Raw genomic sequence first — 26,055 nt, forward strand, 5'->3', positions numbered from 1 at the left:
TTGAATTTCTTTTCCTTTACTTTAAGTTACTTTCTTAATTTGAAAGAACTTTCTAATTGGTGATAAAATATTTTAATACCTGACGTGAGTTACATAACATTTCAGTTTTTATAAACTGTTATTTTGTTTTTTTTTTTATATAATGCAGCTAGCATTGTCGTGTGTATTTTTTTTAGATTTTATTAGTAGAACATTTTTTACTGTGTCAGAGACAATATTTTCTTTTTTTTTTTGTGTTTCTGGCATAAAGTTACTGTGATGTTTTTCGGATATAAGTACAGTTATGTATTATTAAACTTAATGCTATAGGTAATGTATTAAATTTAAATATTTCATAACATAACATTCGTACAGTAAGACAAATGTTATAATTTGTGTTGAAACTTCATAAATGCGACTACGACGCAACGATAGGCTAGAAATGAGATATCAGCGATCGCTAGGCGGCGATCGGTCCTCAGACGACGAACTGCTGCGTGGGGTCGGCCTCGTCGCAGGCGGCGGCCAGCAGCGCGGTGGCGGCGGCGCTCAAGCACGGGCCGCGCGCGTGCTGCAGCAGGCCGCCGCGCCGCCGCCAGCGCTGGTCGGCGTGCGGCCCGCACGCGGCCAGCACGGGCCGCGGGCCGCGCGCCGGCAGCGCCGCGCACAGCGCCCCGTGCCGCAGCTGCCCGTCCTCCAGCCGCCACTCCTGGTTGCCGCCCGCGTTGTGGCACGGGTACATACCTTACCGGAGGTCATTGTTAGTGATGTGGATTAATAAACCCATTTGTATAGCGGGAAACATACATGTGGATTGATAACCCCATTGCTAGCATTGCGAGCATACGGCTAACCTGATGGTAAGAGGGGAAGGGGATTGTTAATAATGTGGACTCATGACCCCGTTACTAGCAATGTACCAATGTCAGGTTGACCTCCACGCGGTTCTCCCTGGAAACCATCCTGATAAATTCCTGGTGAATTTCTCACGATGGGCTAACTGATCTGACCTCATGTTCATCTTATCATCCTCCACTGGTGCCCCGCCAGCGTAAATCGTTAGCGTAGGCGGCTGTACCATTCCATTATCATCCATAAAAAAAAAACCATTTGTATAGCGGGGAACAGTCCCCTGTTAATAATGTGGATTGATAACCCCATTGCTAGCAATGTACCATGTCAGGTCGACCTCCATGCGCTTCCCCCTGGAAACCATCGTGATAATTCCTGGTGAATTTGTCACGATGGGCTAACTGACCTGACCTCATGCTCATCTTATCATCCTCCGCTGGTGCCCCGCCAGCGTAAACCGTTAGCGCAAGCGGGTGCACCATTCCATTATCATCCACAAAAAAAACCCATTTGTATAATACTTTAGCGTCATTCACTACGATGATTATATCTCTTTCCATCCCATCGAAAATGACAATTATGAAAGCAAATTATTTACTATTATATAGGACTAGCTGTTCCCGCGACTTCGTCCGCATGGAATTTAACTTTATTTTTCTAAAATAAAAGTAGCCGAAAGAACTAAAGATTGTTTTGTTAGTCTTAATTTATTCTGACAGGTTCAAATTAATACATTTACATCCTGCATCATCCCTTATTTTATCCCCATGGGGGTTGAATTTATCAAAATCCTATTTAAGCGAACATCTTCATCGTCATTCGTCTTCATCATAGTAGCTCCAATCTTTAATTTCAGTTCAATCAGTCGAAAATCTTATAAGATTTATACAAACTTTCATCCCCTATTTTATCCCCTTAGGGATGGAATTTATCAAAATCCTTTCTTAAAAGATGTCTACGTCATAGTAGCTTTATGCCTGCGAAGTCTGAGCCCGATCGGTTTAAAATTGACAAATTTTCATCCCCTATATTATCCCCTTGTGGGTAGAATTAATCAAAATCCTTTCTTAGAGGATGCCTACGTCATAACATCTACCTGCATGCCAAATTTCAGCCCGATCCGTCCAGTGGTTTGGGCTGTGCGTTGATAGATCACTACGTCAATCACCTTTGAGTTATATATATTTAAGAAGATAGATATAATAAATTTACCAATAGTTCCATCAATGAGGTGTCCCATGGTGTCCATGCAACGCGTCCCCTGCCTGATGACGTGCAGCTCTCCACCTGGCACGGCGGGGACCTGCAGCTCGGGGTACACATGCTCCAAGTACCAGCGGAACGGTTTACAGTGCAGTTTCTCCCGGAGGGTAACACGTTCTGATATACTGAGGTAACAGAAAGATTGAGTTTAGGGACCATATTTAACCGACTATATGGTTGTCAACATTTAAATGAACTTATATAGTGATCATTATATTTCTTTATATTAATAAATAGGTTGCATTTTAAATCGATATTTGTAACTTTGTATAAAATTCACCACTACACTAAACAAATTTGAATGATTATATAATTACTAGCTGTTCCGGCAAACGCTGTTTTGCCATATAAATTAATAACGCTATAAAAAAATTTAGGATTGTATGTTGTATCATACAAAAATAGAAACAATAAATTTTGTCTTAAAAATAAAAAAAAAAATTGTGATGGACTACCCCTAACATTAGGGGGATCAAAAATAGATGTTGGCCGATTCTCAGACCTACTCAATACGTTCACAAAATTTCATGAGAATCGGTCAAGCCGTTTTACAGTTTTCGTTCCCATACTGGGATGGTTCCAAAACTGTGACACGAGAATTTTATATATAAGATTGTCTTAAGTAAACTGTGATTAACGTCGTTGGTGATACATTTATCTTTCATCTCATCACTCATTGTATATATATATAATTGTATTACTGTTTGTTAGTCCTAAATAAATAAAAAAAAAACTATAGAAGAAAATAAATACTTTTTTGTCGCAGTATTTGTTTATTATGGATGAGAATCGGCGGGAAACATGTTGGGGCACTTGATACGACACGACGAACTAATTAATAACATTATTGAAGGAAAAATAGATGGAAAGAGAGGAAGGAGAAGACCGAGACACAGCTATATCAAGCAAGTTAAAGAAACAGTTGGAGTCGTGGCGTATCAACAGCTAAAAGGACTGATAGAAGATCGTGGAAGGTGGCGGGAGCTCCACCGACAAGAGCACAGCTCTTACATAAATTGCGAATGAATGAAATGTAATGGTGCACGCGCCTGCGCTAACGGTTTACGCTGGCGGGGCACCAGAGAAGGATGATAAGATGAGTATGAGTTTAGGTCTGTTGGCCCATCGTGACACATTCACCAATAATTTATCACGATGGTTTCCAGGGGGAACCGCGTGGAGGTCAACCTGACATGGTAGCTATATAATATGCTAGCAATATGATCATAAGTCCACATTACTAACAATCCCCTTTCCCCTCTATCGTGGTATTGCATGTGCTAAAGTTCGTTGAAGCGATAGAGATATACAGAGAAATAAAAGCGTCAGAAGGGCGAGTGGGTCCCGGGGTAAGGTAGTATCCATTTGTTTCGTTTTATGGCACTTGCGTAAGGTTTTACAATAAAATACCAAAGTCTGTTATAAATCTACCAGAAAAAAGATTTAAATGTCAAATATCACAGTTCCTTTGCAAAAAAGCTTACTATAAAATTAAAGAATTCGTTAACGACAATAATGTTTTTATAGAAAAACTTTAAATCCATAGCACTGACAATATTATCTGATTACATTAATAATGAGTGCGTAGCTATTTTACTTGTTATACTGTAATAATTTTATAAAAAAAACACCTATTCAAAAGAGCAACACACAAGTTTCTTGCTCATTCTTCTTGAGATGAATCTGCATTCCGAATGAGTGGTAGAATCAAAATATGACTATTCAAAAGTGCTTGTAATGAGTTTATTTGAATAAAGATTATTTCTATTACTTCCTTTTATATGTTGCTTCTACTAACATTGGATTTTTAGATATTGTTTCTATTACTGTGGATAATTAATCTGTAATAATGTTATTATATGGATGCATACTTTGACTTTTAGAAACTTATCACCATAAAAATAAAGATACAATTAATCTTGGTTTAAAGAAACTTAATAATACATATGGTACGAGTATATACAGCCTCCTCATCGATTACGACTTTATAATAGTAGTTATTTTCAAATACCGATTGACATAATTGTAAAAGAAAATATAAGAAGACAATAGAATTCTTCTGCTACAAAAGTACATATTATTTATTATTTAACACACCATTTCAACACAAAAGAACCCCACCACAACAACATAAGAACACTTAAATAATATTATTTTATTCTACAACCCACTAACGACCTCGGTGGTCTAACGGTCTAACACACCTCTTTACGACCGATGGTCGTGGGTTCGATTCCTCGCACGGTACAAACATTTGTATTCATGAGTATGACTGTTTGTATCGGTCTGGGTGTTTTCTATGTATAATATGTATGTATTTACAAAAAAAAATTATCTATGTATTAGTATCTGTTGTCTAGTGCCCATAACACAAGCTTTAGCTAGCTTAACTTGAGACTAGATGGCGCTGTGTGGACTAACAGTTTTACACGAATGTTCTTTCACGCAGGAAATAATGTGTATGTAAATGTAGACAAAGACAAAGAATGCACAAGTCTTGTTAAATTATGCGTGATTTAGCGCCTTTTTCTAATAATTAAATATCATTGCAAAAGGCAGACATCTGACTATAGAAGAAAGACATAATTATCATTGCATAGTATAAAACAAAGTCGCTGTCTGTCGGTCCTTATGTATGCTTAAATCTTTAAAACTACGCAACGAATTTTGAATCAGTTTTTTAATAGATAGAGTGATTCAAGAGGAAGGTTTATATGTATGATACATGTACACGCGAAGCCGGGGTGGGTAACTAGTCACTGACAATTTAAAATTTTAAACGTTATTTTAGGAAATAATATCTGTGGAATAAAAAATTAAAATTCGCGCGAAAGAATCTACACATTAAATAGTAAAATCCAATTACAACCATTGCGCGCCCTGATTTTCCCGCGATAATCGCAAAGAAAAGAAAGAAAGTGTCTGAAAGCAGCAGTAATAATAATAATCTCAGGACAGTTCACACAGCGCCATCTAAACCTAAGTTAAGCTAGCTAAAACTTATGTTATGGCTATTAGATAACTGATACAAATACATAGATATATTTTTTCGTAAATACATACATATCATATATAGAAAACACCCAGACCGATACAAACAGTCATACTCATGAATACAAATGTTTGTACAGTGCGTGGAATCGAACCCGCGACCATCGGAAGTAAGACGGTGTGTTAAATCGCTAAACCAGCGAGTTTACATCCACAGTGAATACTTACTCTCCATATTCAACTTGCTTCGCTAACGGCTGTGACTTGTAGTACAATTCTTTGTAATCATCCATCCACACCTCGGCTGCTCTCCTGGTGTTCCTCGCGAACACCGCCCCCGAGCCCCCGGGGAAGGTGTACGGGTGACGCTTCCTAAACACGTGCCCTACCCGGGAACATGGCACTATCTCGAGAGATCCACCACACTGCCAAACCCTGTAATATTTAGAAGTACAATTTAAAAATATAAATGACGTAGTGGAGTAACTTGAAACAGTCATGCTCGCTATAAAGTTCAAACTCGATGTGCTCCCTCTAATATGGTTGAGTGCAATGATGGCTGGTTCATCCGTCATACATAGAGTGAAATCACTCTATTCTCCCAAATTTGAATTTAAATGAATCTGTATTATTGTAAACATGTACAACATTTATTAAAAAAAATACGAGCTGAGTTTCTTGTCAGTTCTTCTCATCTCGAAATCATTCCGAACTGACGGTAGATTTGACGTATCACAAGAGTCTGTAATATACCTATATGAATAGAGATATTTTGAATTTGAATTTGAATTATTATAATAAAGTGGCAAGTTAAGAAGATCTTGTATTATGAGTAATAAACAACTAACATATATTTATATTTAGATACATTTATTTTGTAAATACGCTTTATAATATATATAGAAAACACTCAGATAGAGATACAAACAATCATACTCCTGAATACAAATGTTTGTACCGTGCGAGGAATCGAACCCGCGCCTATCGGATTAAAAGCGGTGTGCTAAACCACAAGAGCACAGAGGCCGTCCCGTCTCAATATATAACTGATACATATGTTTGAATATATGTTTTTGCAACACATACGTAGAAAAAAGGTAGACTAATGCAATCAAACATAGTAATCAATAGAAATGTTTGTATTGCGCGGGAATCAAACCCGCGCCTATCACAAAGCGGGGTGCTGTGCTAAACGACAAATCAACGATAATGATATAACCCTAAATGTCACGATCTGAATGGTATAGCACAAACAGAAAAGGTTATTCGGATGGACTAACATTTAGTTTTAAAGAGATCTATATCAATTTTAAAAGTGAATAGTGAATATTAAAATAAATTTCATAGAATTATTAAAAAAAAAAGTTACTATACAGTAAAAGAATTTTTAACTACCGTACAGAGTTTTAAAAAACATCACAAAGCATACTTACTAAAAAACAAATTTTAGGCATTCCACAGAAATTTCTTGGCTAGCGGTTGCAATCTCATATAATAATTTTTAATATTTTTCTCTTATTAATACTTTCATATTTTTTTAGTTTAATCCTTACCACTCAATTAAAATTATATCAAATTATACTTTGAACTATTTACATTATTTTTATTATACACACACCGCACAGACCAATAATATTGCTCTTTTTATTATATATTTATTTTAATTATTATTTTCACGTACCCTCAAATGGGTTGAAGATGAAAATCAGTATTTTGTTCCCTGAACAATGTTCCACGCTGAGCTTAAATATTATAATAAATCTTATGTCGTATTATGTATTGTATATTCTTATGAACATGTTGTGTGTGATTAGTAACAAACAAATAAACGATATATCTATCTACTAAGTAGACACTTCAATAGACATAATTTTTAAATTTAATTTTGGGAATGAGTCGTCTACTAAATTTTCATACTCTTTAAACAGAGTCCATGTGTATTGATTTATTATATGTAAATTTATGTATCATCATCATCGCAGCCGGCAGACGTCCACTGCTGGATATAGGCCTCCCCCAAAGATCTCCACGACGATCGGTCCTGCGCTGCTCGCATCCAATGCCTTCCAGCGATCTTGACCAGTATGTAATGCATATGCATATAAATAATGTATATGCATGTGCAATTATAAATAAATAAATTAAAGATTACCTAAAGGATATCTCCAGGTTCTCTCCGCCCCAGACGTCCATCCTCATGTCGTACTTGCCCAGCTTGTTGAAGTACTGGCGATCCATGCTGAACAGGCCACCAGCTATCATTGGGGTCCGGATCACTTGCGTGGGGTCGCTGAGGCGGGCGCTGCGTTCAGCATGGGATAGATACTCCCACTGGAATGTTTGAGGTTATTAGTACCAGACCTATCAATTAAATTCAATTAAAAATATCTTTATATTTATCTTATCTTTGACGACCTCGGTGGTCTAGTGCTTTAGCACACAAGTCTTACTTCCGATGGTCCGAATTCCGATGGTGGAATAGTCATATTTTGACTCTACCACTCATTCGGAGTGCAGATTTATCAAGAAGAATGAGCAAGAAACTTGTGTGTTGCTCTTTATAATAGATGTTTTTTTTATATAAATAATTACAGTATAACAAGTAAGAGGCATGCGATAATCAACATAGAAATCGCTACGCACTCATTATTAATGTAATCAGATAATATTGTCAGTGCTATATATTTAAAGTTTTTCTATAAAAATTATTATCATTAACGAATTCTTCAATTTTATAGTAAGCTTTTTTGCAAAGGAACTGTTTTATTTGACATTTAAATCTTTTTTCTGGCAGATTTCTTACAGACTCTGGTATTTTATTGTAAAACCTTACGCAATTGCCATAAAACGAATTACTAACTTTAGCCAAACGACATTTAGGTAAAATCAGTTTGTTATTGTTACGTAAGCTTTTATTAGTGCAATCACTAACTCTTTTGAAACTGTCTATATTCCTTCTGGCATAGATGATATTTTCATGAATGTATTGAGAAGCAACGGTGAGGATATTTATGGGGGTTATTAGTCCACGTTACTAACAATGCCCCTCCCCCCAGTGACGGTAGATCTGACATATCTTTAGAGTCCAGGAAGGGGAATAATATTTATTATTGAGGTACTAAATATTACATCAAGTGATCTGCTTAATGTCTCAAGTATAGCCTTTCGAATAAATCGTAATAGCATGGATCATTGAGACGCTAGTGTTATTGCCAAATCATTGCATGATGAATTGACGAATGGTCGTATTATGTATATACATAAACAAATCATACAGTCGTTCGGTTCACATTTCAATTTCATTTCCAAATCAATGCTAAATATGTTTTTGATGTCACGACAAAAAGAGAACGTACGTAAGGTCATTGATGCCAAATCATGATGATTTTTATATTATGCATATTGAATTACTATTAAGTTTAAAATAGAAATTATATCATCAGCATTATATTATCTCTAATTAATTTGTAATTAGTTCGTATTCACACAATTCAACTGCCCCTCCGATCGATCCCCCGTGCAATACCAACGGGGATCGATATTAGGACGGCCTGAGCCGAGGTTCGAACCCCTAGAGGTGCCGACTAAAGTCGTATCCGTCAGGCGAGAGTTGGCCTTTAATCCAAACCAAAGGAAGGACTTATGGAGCGACCTCCATAAGTCCTTCCTTTGGTTTGGAGTGCCATCTGCACTCGCGTATCGTCCGGTGAAGCTGTAAAGGCCAGCTGCGGTCAACAGCATTAGAGAAGTCCGAAAAAAAAAATTCAACTAAAAATGTAAAGTAACAATAAAATTATTTAAAATAGCAACACGGAAGTTTCTTGCTCGTTCTTCTTGTGAAGAGACAGCTTTCCGAATGAGCGGTAGATTAAAAAAAATGTGATGCCTATTCAAAAGTGCTTCAATGTTTTGTCTTCAAGTTTATTTGAATAAATGATTTTCTGTTCTATTCTATTCTAGTAATTATTCATAATTCTTCGCATCATTAGAAAATGATCAGATTAAATCAAATGATGCGAAGAATTATGAAAAATTATAAGAATAGAATCTCTTTGGGGTGGTGTATTGTTGTTTGTATCTAAGGTTACTGACTTGTTTTACATATCATCTTTCATACATCCCTTTCCATCCAGATTAGAAATCATAAATTAACAAAGGATAGTTATATATATATGTATTAATAAATTGAATATATACATATCTTATAATATGTGAGTCAACTTAAGTTAATATTATATATTGTCAGAGTTGCTGTTCACTAATGTTATACACAGACACTTATATAAATAGAAAAAGCAAATATTCTGACTTTAAAAAAAAACTGTTTCTTGCCAGTTTTCTCAATTGCATCTGTATACAGAACTGGACGGTAGGAAAAAAATTATTGACATTCCTAAGCGGCTAAAATGTCCTACATAAATAAATGATTTTCGATTTGATTTCATCCAAGAAATGTATTGTAAATGAGCATAATAACGTCAAATATTTAACGGTATAACAGACATACAGAGTGGGTATAATATGACCATTGCAGTCAGTATAAACGGTACCAACCGTCAAGGTAATCCAGTGACGGTATACTGTACCACTCAACACCAGTCCGTTCACCATTTTAGTGCACCTCGGTGATATTTGAAAACTATTAAATACCATGCGAAGGCGTACACAATATAAAACTAGTTGTTCCCGCGATTACGTCCGCGTGGAATTTAACTTTATTTTTCTAAAATAAAAGTAGCCTAAAGAACTTAAAATTATTTTGTTCGTCTTAATTTATTCGTTCCATTAGGTACTGATAGGTTCAAACTAATAGATTTACATCCTGCATCATCCCTTATTTTATCCCCATGGGGGTTGAATTTATCAAAATCCTATTTAAGCGAACGTCTACATCATAGTAGCTCCAATCTTTAATTTCAGTTCAATCAGTCGAAAATCTAAGAAGATTTATACAAACTTTCATCCCCTATTTTATCCCCTTAGGGGTGAAATTTATCAAAATCCTTTCTTAGAGGATGCCTACGTCATAGTAGCTTTATGCATGCAAAGTCTCAGCCTGACCGGTTTAAAATTAACAAAGTTTCATACAAACTTTCATCCCCTATTTTATCCCCTTGGGGGTAGAATTAATCAAAATCCTTTCTTAGCGGATGCTTACGTTGTAACATCTACCTGCATGTTAAGTTTCAGCCCGATCTGTCCAGTGGTTTGGGCTGTGCGTTGATAGATCACTATGTCAGTCAGTCACCTTTTAGTTACATATATTTAGATTATTTTGGTACTATAAATTGATTGATGTAATTTCATGGATTATGAAACTACAATAAAGTTGTAAATATCACCTGTAGACATGGATATCATAAATGATATCTTTACGTCCATTTTACCCCTCATGCGCTATCATTTATAAGGATTATTCATTGCTTTTCAACCTTTAATTGAAATTTAAATTCAAAAATAATTCATTCATGTAAGACATGTTAGTCGCTTATGAACGTCAAATTTTTTACATTATAATTTTAATTTTTTCCATACCGCCCAGTTTGGTATATAGATCCAATTGAGAACTCAATTGAATTACTTTTTTTTAAGAGATTTTTATTTACAATGTACATTTATATAGGTGTCTATGTCTAACATTAAATGAAAATCCAGTGCATGAACAACTATTGCCATGCACGCTCGTCATTCAAGTAATCGTTTAGTGCGTAATAGGAGAGTCAGAGACTTCTAGTCTTTCAAGAGAGACTAGAAGTCTATGTCTCCAATAGCACTTTAATAATAAGCGCAAAAAAAATGTGAATTATTGATGTAGGTCACTTTAGTCGCTTATGAAAATCAACTGTCAAAGTAGACAGGAATTAATAAAAAATATAAGGAGTGACAAGAATTCCGAAGCAATATATTCAATATTATGTATATTTGTCACACATCGAAATGTTAGGTTGCTTTTGCCGTTTGAAGGCATAAACTACATAAAGATTACGTCATAACGATGGTAGCCACAGAGTTGCAGCTTATATGGTTCATCGAACTTGTGAACTGTATTGCATTGAGGTAAACTGTATGTACCTACTGAGATTATAAGAATACGTAGGTGTATCTTGGACCAATGTCTGTTGTCAGTGATGAATTACGGCACAGAGACGTGGTCGCTAACTCAGAGGGCAATGGCTATGCTCGGAGTTTCGCGAGAGATTGAGGAGATCCGCAGAAGAATCAGAGTGACCGCCATAGCCCGACAATGGGCAGGACACATAGCTCGTAAGACAGATGGCCGTTGGGGCAGAAAAGTTCTCGAGTGGGAACCGCGGACCGGAAGACCGCAGCGTGGGAACGACTCTTATGTTTGTGACTCTATTGTTTGTGAATGACTCTTACCCTTTGTCATAGGCAGTCTGAGACATTGTCAACTGTTGATGTTGAGGTGAACACTTGACAAGCATATTTCGCTGGGTATGTTTGAACGTGTCCATCTCCATAAGTAAAACTTCATAATGACACGCATTCAAAATTGCGGGCAACGCTTAGTGTTTACTATACCATAGGGGAAAAACAAGCTTGCCTCAAGCTGGTTTTTCACCTGATGGTAAGTGATTACCGCCACCCATGAATTCGTGTTTGCATTACATGGCAAAATCTGCATTTTTTTAAACAGAGACGTATATTGGCCATGTGTTTATCTAATTTGCAGTATCCATTAAGGGTCCTAGTCTTGAGACATATATTGTTTTTACTCAATAGTTTATTGGAGTATTGACTAGTTAACTTACCTTGAAAACTAGGTTCCAGTCAAACCCGCCGCGCAGGTCTGCCGACGCTCCGATGTACTGGAAGGTGTCCATACTGATCACATCGATGACTGGACACACCACGCGCGTCGGATCCTGTAATAAATAGACAGAGCTCGATAAATATTAAGGTTTATAAATTACTAGCTTTTGCCCGCCGCTTCGCTGGCGTTAATTTATCCTCTTAAGTGTGGAATTCATCAAAATCATTTCTTAGGGGATGCCTACGTCATAGTAGCTTTATGCTTGTAAAGTCTCAGCCCGATCGGTTTGAAATTTACAAACATTCATCCCTGGATGAAAGTTTGTCAAATTAATCAAAATCCTTTCTTAGCGAATTCCTACGTCATAACAACTACCTGCATGCCAAATTTCAGCCCGATCCGTCCGCTGGTTTGGGCTGTGCGTTGATAGATCACTATGTTAGTCACCTTTGAGTTATATATATTTAGATTATCTTTATCTTCTACCTAAAGGTTGTCTGGAAGAAATTGCGTAAAGACTGGCTAGAAGTCTAGTTAAATATCTTTAAATGAATATTTATCTTTTCTATAAGTAAACACGGTGCAATACGGTGTATAAAAAAAAATATTATGGTAGTAAAAAAAAAATAGATTCCAAATATGAATTCCTGTGGCTATTGAGTGATAATATGATCAGTTATGATTTTCTATTAACTAGTGAAGTTATAGATCTTACACCGATTTTTATCTCAAAAAAACTAGACAAAATCGCGGGTCATCACTATGTATGTATATTTTAATAACTTATATACACATCTTAAAATTACTTGTATATTAATATTTTAATTCAATATTAAAAAAAGGGCTCGAATTTTGTGTATTTGTCTGTGTCGGTTATTTTCAGGAAGTATTGGCTTAATTTGAAAAAACTCTCACCATCTTAAGGGTACCTTAGTTCAGATTGACGTGGGCTGTATATATTATATATATTCTTTAACCAGAGGTCGGGACGGTCCGCAAGTTAATAATAAACTCATGGTTTTCAAAAAGGACGTTTGATAGAGACCGGTACTCAACCGATCCCTATGTATTAATGATACATTAAAATTTATGTACTGTCGTAAACCAAACCAGGAGTCTGAGCCTCGTATTTCCCCTATGTATGTTTACCACCATGCAACTTTCTTTGCATATTCATATCATCATCATCATCATCATCGCAGCCCGGAAGACGTCCACTGCTGGACATAGGCCTCCCCCAAAGATCTCCACGACGATCGGTCCTGCGCTGCTCGCATCCAATGCCTTCCCGCGATCTTGACCAGATCGTCGGTCCACCTTGCTGGAGGCCTTCCCACGCTGCGTCTTCCGGTCCGTGTATTGCATATTCATATGCATGTAACATATTCTATACATATAAATAAAATTTAAGTGTCTGTTTGTAACATTGAAATAACCGTGGTTTACTACAGGCATATGAATATAAATACGGTACATATACCAAAATAACATTTTATACAATTTTTGTCTGTCTGTCTGTGTGTTCCGGCTAATCCCTGAAACGGCTGTACCGATTTTGACGGGTCTTTTTTTGGCAGGTTTTTGTAATAAGGAGTAACTTAGCCTACTTTTAGTTTAGAAAAATAAAGTTAAATCCCACGCGGATGAAGTCGCAGGAATAGCTAGTTTATAGATATAATTCATATTTTCTATTACATTTATTTAGTTATTCGACCAGTTTGTATTTATTATTTCATTTTTTAATGAATTACTGCTACTTGGAAGTTTGTATTTGAACGTTTCAACAACAACTAAATTATTTAAAAGAACAGTTGAGTCGACCTAAGATATGGTCGAGCGCAGTGATGGCTGGCTCATCCGTCATACTCGCGAACGAGTGCTGCTTGTAGGGACTGGTCTGCTCTAATCACTACGACTGATTTACTCTAATTTAGTTGCTTAACCAGTTGGTTGTATATTTAATATTTTCTCTATTTGAGTATTTAATTGAATTAGTGCTAATTGGCAGTTTGTATTCACACACTTAAACTTAAATTGTAAAGTAACAATAAAAGAGCTACACGCGAGTGTCTTCCTCATTCTTCTTGTGATAAGACTGATGGAGATCTTCAGTGGATTACAGATATACAGCAGCAAATATAATTTGTTCTCATTCCGATCAGTTGCACGTTACATATAAACTGTTACTTAGCAACATGACTTATTTTAAATGTGATGAATTATACCTTTTCTTCTTAAATTAATTATGACGACCTCGGTGGTTTAGCGGTCAAGCACACCGCTTTACGACCGATGGTCGCGGGTTCGATTCCTCGCACGGCACAAACATTTGTATACATGAGTATGATTGTTTGTATCGGTCTGGGTGTTTTCTATGTATAATATGTATGTATTTACAAAAAAAAAATATCTATGTATATGTATCAGTTATCTAGTACCCATAACACAAGCTCTAGCTAGCTTAACTTTGGTCTAGATGGCGCTGTGTGAATTGTCCTGAGATTATTATATTATTATTAAATCAATGTGCTTAATACGGTCCCTTAATCCATTACATTTAAGACACTCTACATTTAAATAACATACATAATATAAAACAATATACAGACGAGTAAACAATAGAACTATAGTAGCAAAAAACATATACAAAATTAAAGCTGTTAAAATACTAAACACTAATTATAATTGAACCTATACCGAAATGTGTTGATTAGACTTTTTCTTCTAAAATCAATGTGCCTAGTAGAGACAGATTTCTGAATGAGCGGTCAATATTTATTGAAAAATTTTTACAAGCAAGTTTATTTGAACCAAAAAATTCTACTCCATTCATTCTTTGTCTTGCCAATTAAAATAAATTACTCATTTTAGCTCACAAACAAAAGCAATACTTGTCACAACATCTTTTGTTAGTTCATACAAACTTCGTATCATCTGGCAGACAGCCAAGTGTCTGTTCAAATGAATTCAACTAACAATTACGAGTCACTTTTGTCACAGAAAAAAAACAATTATTTCCAATGAAATAATAGCAAATTGTGTCTCACGATATGTTAGACGGTGTTGCCATGACCGATATTCGTGTGTGAACTGCAGTTTTTAGGTCTGTTGGAGATAGGGTTGCCAACTATATTTAATAATAATTTCCTTATCCCATTTATTTGTGGTCGGCGTAATATGTTTTTCTCTTCCATTCATCTCTGTTCGCAGTCATCTCGTTATTTACTCCCTTTCTCACCATATCATCTTTCACACAGTCCATCCATCTCTTTTTAGAGTAGAATAGAATAAAAAACAACAGAAAATCAATTATTCATATAAACTTACATTGAAGCACTTTTGAATAGTCATTACATTTTTTTAATAAACCGCTCGTTCGGAAAGTTGTCTCATCACAAGAAGAACGAGCAAGAAACTTGCGTGTTGCTCTTTTAAATAATTTTATTATTACTTTACATTTTTAAGTTTAAGTGTTTGAATACAAACTACCAATTAGCACTAATTCAATTAAATACTCAAATAGAAAAAATATTGAATATATAACCAACTGGTTAAACAATTAATAAGAGGAAATCAGTCATAGTGATTAGAGCAGATCAGTCCCTACAAGCAGCACCCGTTCACGAGTATGACGGATGAGCCAGCCATCACTGCGCTCGACCATATTTTAGGGAGCCCAATGAGCCGGCCCACCACGCCGCCACAAGTCTGGACATTTTAGTGAGCATGACTACTCAAAGCACTAGACCACGTCATAGCTACTTTTCGGTCTTCCTCTACCCTTATATCCACATTCATATGTAACACCGTTCTTAGGATATGATCTTCATTCCTACACATTACATGTCCATACCACGATATTTAATAATAACGTATCCGACTTTATATTTGGTTATTATATATTATACTTTAACATAAACTATGCAAAAATACTTTATTTTCAACATGTACTGTGATGCGTAAAACAAAATACTCATTATGGGTACTCAACGATTTATTACTGAACGAAATGTTAGATGTCAATTGTGAGTCGTGACATGTGTCACAGCTCTAGTGTTAAAAGCACATAAAAATACGTTTTTAAGGGGGTCTTCCTATGTGATGGGTTGAAAAAATAGATTTTTTTTTTTTCATAAATTGCTCCCTTAACATGTCTAGAATACGGTAGTAAAGCGATTTTAGAAAATTCGAAGTCGTTTTAAAGATACAGCAGGTAAAAGAAAGAGCGGTTCGGAGCGGTGAGTTGGCAGTTAGAGACCGGGCCTATTGTGTACCGTCGGCTTTATACCTGGCCTCCCTTTTATTAATATATTTGTTTATACAAGTTTAGACACGTTTCTACAGACTTAAACAGAAATTTCTATTGTTATAATATTTTACCGAAGTTATTTTAGTCTTGGTTGAACTTCGAAGAGAGCAACAGCTACAAATTATTTTTTTTCATAATGAGTGGACGGAAAGGAAGTACGAGTGGAAATGTTCATCCTGGTCGTAGTAAAAAAAGAAAGTTTAGTGGAAACCGTTTTACCCACCAAAAATGGCGTAAGGCTGAAGCTAATAATGAACTGGACCAATTTCATCACGATAAACCACCTCTAATTCCGCAAGTCCAAGAAGCTATCAAACCGGTTTTCGAAGATTTATCGAAAGACGAATTATTAATTCGTTGTTTAGGAGCAGAGACACAAAACAATAACGAATCTTTGAATTCTTTGATTTGGACTTTCGCTCCTAAACATCTTCATTCTGGTCCCAAAGTTGTTGAAATTGCTAGCTACTTAGCAGTTATTATCTTTAATGAAGGTTTTCAAGGTATTTTAAAAGTTATGTCGATTATGGGATGCCCTGTTGGTCGTGAAGCCCAAGCGTATGTTGAGAAACGGGATGAAAAGCGAATCTTACGCTCTGAGCGGCGCGTAAGTGATGTCGTTAAACAAGCCAGGATTGACTCAAGAGCTGAACAATCTGCTTTAAAAGAGTTTCACGAGGAAGAGGAAGGAATACTCTATGGACCAGGCATCGCCGATTGAGAGTAAGTTGATATTTTAATAGTTTTTAACGGACTTGAAACTTTAAACGCGTTTTTCTCAAAACTGTGTTTTTCAAACTTTCCTCCATTGTATCTCAGAAACGGCTGGACCGAATTACTTGAAATTTACAGGGCACACTCAATATATGTAAACGCATGGAATGAACTATTATCAATCGAAAACTTCGATTTTTTTATAGCAAAAAATAAAAAAAAAAACGCCTAATTTGCAACTTTTATTTCAAATGTCTATCAAAAATCCAATTTTTTTTATATTCATTTGATTATAGGTCATTCCGTGCTTTTAAGCCTACAAATTAAAACGCCGTTTTTTTTTTTTTTCAGATAAGCCGATCAGCCGGAATCGTGGAGGAAGTGGGAGCTCTTTTTTTCGAGGCGGGGGTGTTCAGAGCGCTGTAACTCTAGTTTGACTGAATATTTTTAGCTGAAATTTTATATTTATACTGTCCAAATATGTGTTAATAAATGATAAAAAACTTGAAGCTCTAAATATTTACTGGTCGTAGAAAAAAAATCCTAAAATATCCCTAAAAAACAGGCCGTCACATAGGAAGACCCCCTTAATGCTAAAAAAAATCTAATACTTTATTTTTTTCCTGCCCATACCAGTTTATACGTTTTTTTTTGTCACAAAAAGTTGGCAACCCTAGTTGGAGGTCACGTTTTGACTGACGCTTGCTGAGTTAGGTAACTCTGCACTATGAATCGATCGAGAAAGTTCAACGGATAGAGCAGATAACTATCAAAATCTTAATAGCTTTATTAACCAATGTTTGAATTAAATCAGAACATAATATCTTTATTCATATAGGTTTATTACAGATTAATGATATGTTAAATCTTTTTGTTTATAACATAAACTAAGCATGCGGCTCACCTGATGGTAAGTGATTACCACCGCCCATGAGCATCCGCAACACCAGGGGAATTGCAAGTACGTTGTCGGCCTTTTAAAAAGGAATAAGCTCTTTACTTGAAGGTTTCAATATCGTATCGGAAATACCATTGCTGGAAGGTGATCCCACAGGGTGCGTGGCAAAAAGTTTCTATAAAACCGCACTGTGGAGGACCGCCATTCATCCAGATGATCAGGATGGTATTTCAGTTTCTGGCGGGTGGTACGGTGGTGAAACTCAGCAGCTGGTATTAATCCGAACAGATTCTCAGAACACTCCCCGTGATATATGTGGTAGAAAATGCACAGAGATGCAATATCACGCCGCAAAGCCTATGGGTCGAGTCTGTGACATAGACGTTGATTACCAATGATTGACACAAACATTTATATATATGAGTATGATTGTTTGTGTGTATATATATGAGTGTGTATATATGTGAGTATGATATGTATGTATTTACGAAAAAAAATCTATGTGTCAGTATCAAGTACCCCAAGTAACACAAGCTTTAGCTAGCCTAACTTGAGTCCAGATGACGTGTGAATTGTCCTGACATTATTATTATTATACCGCCTTAAGTTCCGATGGTCTCGGGTTCGCTTCCTCGCACGGTACAAATATTTGTATTCATGAGTCAAACAATCATACTATATATATATCGGCCTGGGTGTTGTTTAAATTAATAAAATTGCGGGCGAAACTGCGGGAATACACTCCCGCAGTTTCGCCCGCAATTTTATTTGCATATACACTAGTATAAGTAAATCGATGGGCACCATGGTGACGTCACACAGACGTACTAGTATGGCAGTGGACCTTCATCATGAGACTTTCATTGTGCAGGTGTCAAGGTCCCGCGGCCGATACGACGCTAATGTCACGGTCCGGTCCGGGTTGAGCTTCGTCTCGTCAAATATTACACGTGCTAGGGCTGCCACCTAATAGATTCACTTTGTATTTAACTAGTGGCTTGCCGTGACTTTGCCTTACTTTGCGAGTTTTGTACATATTGCTCATTATAAAATTTTATAAAATTTAAGGGTGTAATAATAATAATACCCTTTGAAAAAAATTACACAACGCCTACAATCTAATCCCTTGTTACTAGAAATCCTTTGTTAAAATATTTACACAAAAAATTGTGACAAAAAAAACTTAAAAGTTTAAAAAAAAAATTCCCATTTTTTTTTAAACTTTTAAGTTGTTAAAACTGCAAACCATTATGAAATTATAGTTAAGTTTAAGTTAATTATTTGTGGTTAAGCTAAATGTAAGAGACAGCTCTACGTACAGATCATACAATGGTGTATGTGACCTATGATTTGACCGTCACTAAACAAATTTACATATTGTAACGTGTGACATGTCCCATATCATCCCATCACACCTATGCTAAGAGTGCAAGCTCGTAAAACTAGCTCAACTGGTATTTATTGTTGTATATATAATAAAACTTAAGAAGGATGGCAAATCCTTCTTAAGTTTTATTAAAATTCAAATGAAAAAATCATTTATTCATGTAGAACATTTTAGCCGCTTATGAACGTCAAATTGTTTATATTATAATTTTAATTTTTTTTCCTTACCGCCCAGTTCGGTATATAGATCCAATTGAGAAGAATTGGCAAGAAACTCACTTGAATTACTTTTTTTTTTAAAGCCAGTTTATTTACAATGTATATTTTATTAATATTATTCTTTGTAAATTTCGTTCAGTTCAGTTCAGTCCTAGCAGAAGGGGTTATTACATTATGAAATCTTGTATCATATCTGCTTTTATAAATACAGTTTATATAAAAGTGCCGAAATATCGGGAACTCAGCAAATAAATATAAAACGTGGTAAGATCTCGTGATTTTTACTAATTATACATATATATAAAAGTGATCTTGATCTTTTTTAACAATGTTATATTTTTAATTTATATAGTTATTTTAAATTTAACTAAAGTTAGTAATTCGTTTTATGGCAATTGCGTAAGGTTTTACAACAAAATACCAGAGTTTGTTATAAATCTGCCAGAAAAAAGATTTAAATGTCATATAAACAGTTCCTTTGCAAAAAAGCTTACTATAAAATTGAAGAATTCGTTAACGATAATAATGTTTTTATAGAAAAACTTTAAATCCATAGCACTGACAATATTATCTGATTACACTAATAATGAGTGCGTAGCGATTTCTATGTTGATTATCGCATGCCTCTTACTTGTATATACTGTAATTATTTATATAAAAAAACATCTATTCAAAAGAGCAACACACAAGTTTCTTGCTCATTTTTCTCGTATGAATCTGCGATCCGAATGAGTGGTAGAATCAAAATATGACTATTCAAAAGTGCTTGTAATGAGTTTATTTGAATAAAGATTATTTCTATTTCTATTTCTATTTCTATTTCTATTTCTATTTCTATTTCTATTTCTATTTCTATTTCTATTTCTATTTCTATTTCTATTTCTATTTCTATTTCTATTTCTATTTCTATTTCTATTTCTATTTCTATTTCTATTTCTATTTCTATTTCTATTTCTATTTCTATTTCTATTTCTATTTCTATTTCTATTTCTATTTCTATTTCTATTTCTATTTCTATTTCTATTTCTATTTCTATTTCTATTTCTATTTCTATTTCTATTTCTATTTCTATTTCTATTTCTATTTCTATTTCTATTTCTATTTCTATTTCTATTTCTATTTCTATTTCTATTTCTATTTCTATTTCTATTTCTATTTCTATTTCTATTTCTATTTCTATTTCTATTTCTATTTCTATTTCTATTTCTATTTCTATTTCTATTTCTATTTCTATTTCTACTTCTACTTCTACTTCTACTTCTACTTCTATTTCTAAGATATATAAAGTTATTTATACATTGAATCCCGCACTAAGGGAACCTGTATCGCGGGAGTCCACAAAAGAATTGCCAGATGATTATTAACTATTACAGATTAATGAGTAAAGTAGACCTGACATATCATAAGAGTCTGTGAATATGTATGCGAGCAATGTATACAACGTTATTAGTGCAGTTGGTAGCAGTACAATGTTACTTATAATGTTTCTATACATATATCTAACTAGCTGTTCCTACGACTTCGTCCGCGTGGAACTTATCTTTATTTTATTAAAAATAAATGAATTTATCTAAAATAAAAGTAGCCTAAGTTACTCCTTATTACATCAGCTACCTGCCAATAAAAATCCAGTCAAAATCGGTCCAGCCTTTACAGAGATTAGCCGGAACAAACAGACAGACAGACAGATAGACAAAAACTGTAAAAAAAAATATTTTGGTGTACGTACCGTATTTATATCCAAATGCATGTAGTAAAAAACGGTTATTTCAATATTACAAACAGACACTCCAATTTTATTTATATGTATAGATTATGATAAATTAGAACGCAATAGATGCACAGATAAAAGTAAGCGGACACCTAACACGAAAGAAATGTTATGCTTCTCTTATCTATACATCTATACATATAAATAAAATTGGAGAGTCGTCTGTTTGTAATATTGAAGTAACCGTTTTTACTACATGCATGTGAATATAAATACGGTACATACACCGAAAAAACATTTTTTACAATTTTTGTTTGTCTGTCTGTCTGTCGGTCTGTTCGTTCCGGCTAATCTCTGAAATGGCTGGACCGATTTTGACAGGACTTTTTTTGGCAGGTAGCTGATGTAATAAGGAGTAACTTAGGCTACTTTTATTTCAGAAAAATAAAGTTAAATTCCATGCGGACGAAGTCGCGGGAATAGCTAGTGTATAATATAAATGCAGTTCTGATATTTCATAACTAAGTAATATTAAGTATTATTCATGAGAGAGCGAGGAGAAGGGACAGATGATCCGCTTACACAATAGTCTGTCTCCCGTTCACTTTGGTCGAGTAACAAGGCGGAGAGTGACTGGCGAGCTATGGGTATATTACACTATAAGTGTAAGGTCATGTTTAGATCGACAAGATGAGTTTCATGTCAGTTCTTCTCAATCGAATCTATTTATTTATTTATACTTTTGCACACAAAAATGTATACATGGCGGACTTAATGCCTTATGGCATTCTCTACCAGTCAACCGTCGCGTTGATCAGAGATAATAAGGCGGTGCACTTTAATAATTAATTGAAAGAAAAAAAGAAAAACAAATTATAACAAATAGATACAGAAAAATAGTACATATATATACAGATGCAAATATATAAAAATACTAATATACCAATATAAAATATATAAGTTTATGGATTACATATAAATAAAATATAAATTTAAACTACATATAATAAATATTCATATAATCTCATGGAGTTTATATAATATCATATCTTGAATACTATTAAAGAAATTTGGAATAATGTTCACGCAAGGACCTATATATATTGAACTTAACGACAGAGCAAAATATTAACTTACTACTAGCTGTGCCGGCGAATTTGTCCGCGTATTTGTTGCAGAAATATGTAGTAAAACTAACTTTGACTGGAAAAATGTATTTATTGGTAAGATGGCCGAGAGTGAAGTGACATAATATATAATTTTGTTTTGATTAAAGAATACAAGAAAACTTTAAATATATTAATATCAAAAGAGTTTCTCAACAGTATTGTAGTGACCAAATAAAGAAAAAATATTCAATTATCTAACCCAAAAAAGCAAAAGAAAAAAGTTTTATCGCTTTAAAAATGACAATATTCCATATCAACTTTCATATCCCCTTTCAACCCCTTACAACCCTTTTCTAGCATTAAAAAGTAGCCTATGTCCTTTCTCTGGGTCTAGACTATCTGTGTACCAAATTTTGTTTAAATCGGTTTAGTAGTTTTGACGTGAAAGCGAGACAGACAGACTGACAGAGTTACTTTCGCATTTATAATATTAGTAATTCAATAATCATTTATTCATCAATGATTATTGAATTGTTTTATTTAAGATGTAACTTACATTAACAATTTCATATGAATATACATAGTGAATGAATATATATATATATATATATATATATAAACTTTGTAACCCTTTTTACGAACCCTTCGCACACTTATAGTTTACTGTTAATTAACATTTAGTTTACGCAAAAGCTATTGCGGAATAAAAAAAAATTCACTATTCAAAAATGCTTATATTTTATTTAAGTTTATTTGAATAAAAAAAATCTATTTCTATTTACTGTAGAATTAATTTAGTTTACCGGCGAGTTAGTTAGAAATGTAAAATTGCACGCAGTTCTTTGATATCGGTGAGATCCGAACCCATGCTCTTTGGAGTCTGAGTCAAGGTAGTAAACCACAAGGCTATCACGCTCTCTGTACACAGGTATAATGTAACAAAATTCAGTGCTAACCATTGATTATTCGCGTTTACCTACATTTGAACGCTTTCATTTTTAGTCGGGTTACATCATGTTTATGCATATTGGGATATATATGCCATATTTTATATTGCAACATACAAATAAAATTTTACACAATAAGGAAAATGCAAAACACATTCCTCACGCAAACAACAAACTTGAGAAAATATTATGTAATGCAATATTTCACATACAAATAAAGTTTAGATCCCTCAGTTGTTTGAAAAAACAAAATAATAATGTACAAATGTGTGGCCCAAAATATATTTTTGAAATTGCAACACTACAACGTCGGTTTTCAGCGTTAGCCGTAAACTATTAAATAAAAAAAAAAAGGTTTTCAGCGAACCAGAGACAAAACGACGGTTATTTAAGAATCTTATTTATTTAAGAAAATTATTGTACCATTTTCATGAATTAAAAAATAGCCAGGAATTTTATCTCATCTCACAGTTTGTTTGTTTTTAATTCTTTACTGGACAGATTATGTATAAAACGACACAGTTACAAAATAAATGCTGTACCCATCTATATTTTAAGGAGGACTTATCCCAAGAGAAAGATTTCTTCCAGTCAACCTTTGAGTGACTGAGAGGAATTGTTGAGTAGTGGATACAGGAAGATTTTTTTTTTATATATTTTTTCTATATTTGAGTCAAAGAGGGACAAGATAAAGAATGAATACATCAGAGGAAGTATGAAAGTGGCTCCGGTGTCGGAGAGGTTGAAGAGTAATCGTCTATCGTGGTATGGACATGTAATGCGTAGGAATGAAGATCATATCTTAAGGAAGGTGTTACATAGGAATGTGGATGGTTATAAAGGTAGAGGTAGACCGAAAAAGAGATGGACTGTGTGAAAGATGATATAGTGAGAAAGGGAGTAAATAACGAAATGACTGCGAACAGAGATGAATGGAAGAGAAAAACATATTACGACGACCACAAATAAATGGGATAAGGAAGAAGCAGATGATGATGAGTCAAATAGAGAGCGTAGCTCTTCAATAAGTGTTTTTTTAAGTAAGTATATTCACGACTAGTGACAGAACTTCGTTATATGATAATATTATCTACTTGCTCTCTTCAGAGATTTTTTTTTTATTCTTGTTGCAAACTTATATAATACGAAAATACAATATTTTCCTATTATATAATTCTTTGTCTCTTCATTTTTCTTGAATATTATTAATAATATATATTTATTAATCTTATATATAAAATTCTCGTGTCACAGTTTTCGTTCCCATACTCCTCCGAAACGGCTGGACCGATTCTCATGAAATTTTGTGAGCGTATTGAGTAGGTCTGAGAATCAGTCAACATCTATTTCTCATCCCCCTAAATGTTAGGAGTAGTCCACCCCTAAATTTTTAATTTTTTTTTAGACAAAATTTTTAGTTTCTCTTTCTTTATGATACAACATACAAAAATACATCCAATCCTAAATTTTCACCAATCTATCATCAACCCCTATTTTTTTATAGCGTTATTAATTTATATGGCAAAACAACGTTTGCCGGGACAGCTAGTAATATATATTTATTAATAATCCAATAAAATTCATACAACATCATCTAGTCTCACGCTAAGCACATCTTATGTTATAAATAGTTGCAACTGATTCTGTTCAGTAGCCTATAGTAAAAAGAATTACTAAGAAAACTTAAAAAAATATCTCCAACTTTATAATTTCCTACATAGAGTTGTGCATAGACTATGGTATGTGGTTATGACACAACGGAGCACAGATGATACAAATATGGTATTGGTAAACGAAAGTGCATAGCAGCCACAGACGAATGCAAATAATAATAATATCTCAGGACAATTCACACAGCGCCATCTAGTCCCAAGCTAAGCAGAGCTTGTGTTATTGGTACTAGACTGATATAAATACATGGAACCATTTTTTTGTAAATAAATATATATTATACATAGAAAATACCCAGACCGATACAAATAATCATACTCATGAATACAAATGTTTGTGGCGTGCGAGGAATCGAACCCACGACCATCGGATAGTAAAGTGGTGTGCTAAACCACTAGACCACCGAGGCTGTCTTTGATATGATACAAACATGGTAAAAATGTAAATGTATGTTGGACTATTGGAGTCCAATTAGACTCTCATTCGGGCCGTTGTGCGTGCAGAGCCAGACTACAAAAGTAGCCAGCCAAGCTCCTCTCAAAAGCGCAGAAGTCTGGTGTTTTCGCAGGGTTCTCGGAGCGACCTCACCGTTCCGAGGATTTGTTTTCGTTGTGTGGCCACTGCAAGCACTCCAGGATTACGTGAGCCGCTGTTTCTTCAGCTTCAGAGCAGCCCCGACAAAGGAGACTGTCTGTAGCATCCATTGTGTACAGGTGTTTGTTTAATTTACAAATAAGGTATTGGTAAACGAAAGTGCATATCAGCCACAGAGCAATGCAAATATTATTGATTAGAGAATTTTCAGCCTTGTAATGAAATTGTGTAACGATGTAATAATATTGACATTTCAGTGTAAATAGTTAAATGCATATGTTCAACCAATTATAGTCCTTTAGATACGAAACAATAATAAAATATTGTATGTATGTATGTATGAATCAATCTGGAGAATTAAGGTATTTATGTAAGTACTAGCTGTCTCTGCAAACGTTGTTTTGTCATTTTAAGTACTAATATTGCTATAAAAAATAGGGGTTGGTGATGGAAGTGTGAATATTTAGGGTTGTATTTTTTAATGACACATAATAAAAAATGTAAATAAAAAATTTTGCCCAAAAGATAATGTTAGGGGTGGACAACCCTCATCACTTAGGGGTATGAAAAATAGATAGCAGCCGATTCCCAGACCTACTTAACATGCATAAAAAAATCATAAAAATCGGTCAAGCCA

The 26,055-nt window shown here is 34.6% G+C and overlaps 1 protein-coding gene across 1 annotated transcript in view; it reads right to left on the minus strand.

Annotated features, from left to right (window-relative positions):
• Positions 1–386: 386 nt before the first annotated feature.
• Positions 387–26,055, minus strand: part of LOC131846185 (polypeptide N-acetylgalactosaminyltransferase 2-like) — a 131,122-nt gene continuing 105,453 nt past the window's right edge. Inside the window, exons 6-10 of the mRNA XM_059195427.1 lie at positions 11,859–11,972; positions 7,238–7,416; positions 5,314–5,520; positions 2,044–2,219; positions 387–723 (exon numbers count right to left, since the gene is read on the minus strand). Coding sequence (XP_059051410.1) covers positions 458–723; positions 2,044–2,219; positions 5,314–5,520; positions 7,238–7,416; positions 11,859–11,972 — 942 coding nt within the window. The 3' untranslated portion in view covers positions 387–457. The remainder of the gene's footprint in view (positions 724–2,043; positions 2,220–5,313; positions 5,521–7,237; positions 7,417–11,858; positions 11,973–26,055) is intronic.

The sequence above is a fragment of the Achroia grisella genome, unplaced genomic scaffold, assembly GCF_030625045.1.
Source record: "Achroia grisella isolate CSIRO2021 unplaced genomic scaffold, CSIRO_AGI_Agris_v1 utg504, whole genome shotgun sequence".
Taxonomy (NCBI): Eukaryota; Metazoa; Arthropoda; class Insecta; order Lepidoptera; family Pyralidae; genus Achroia; species Achroia grisella.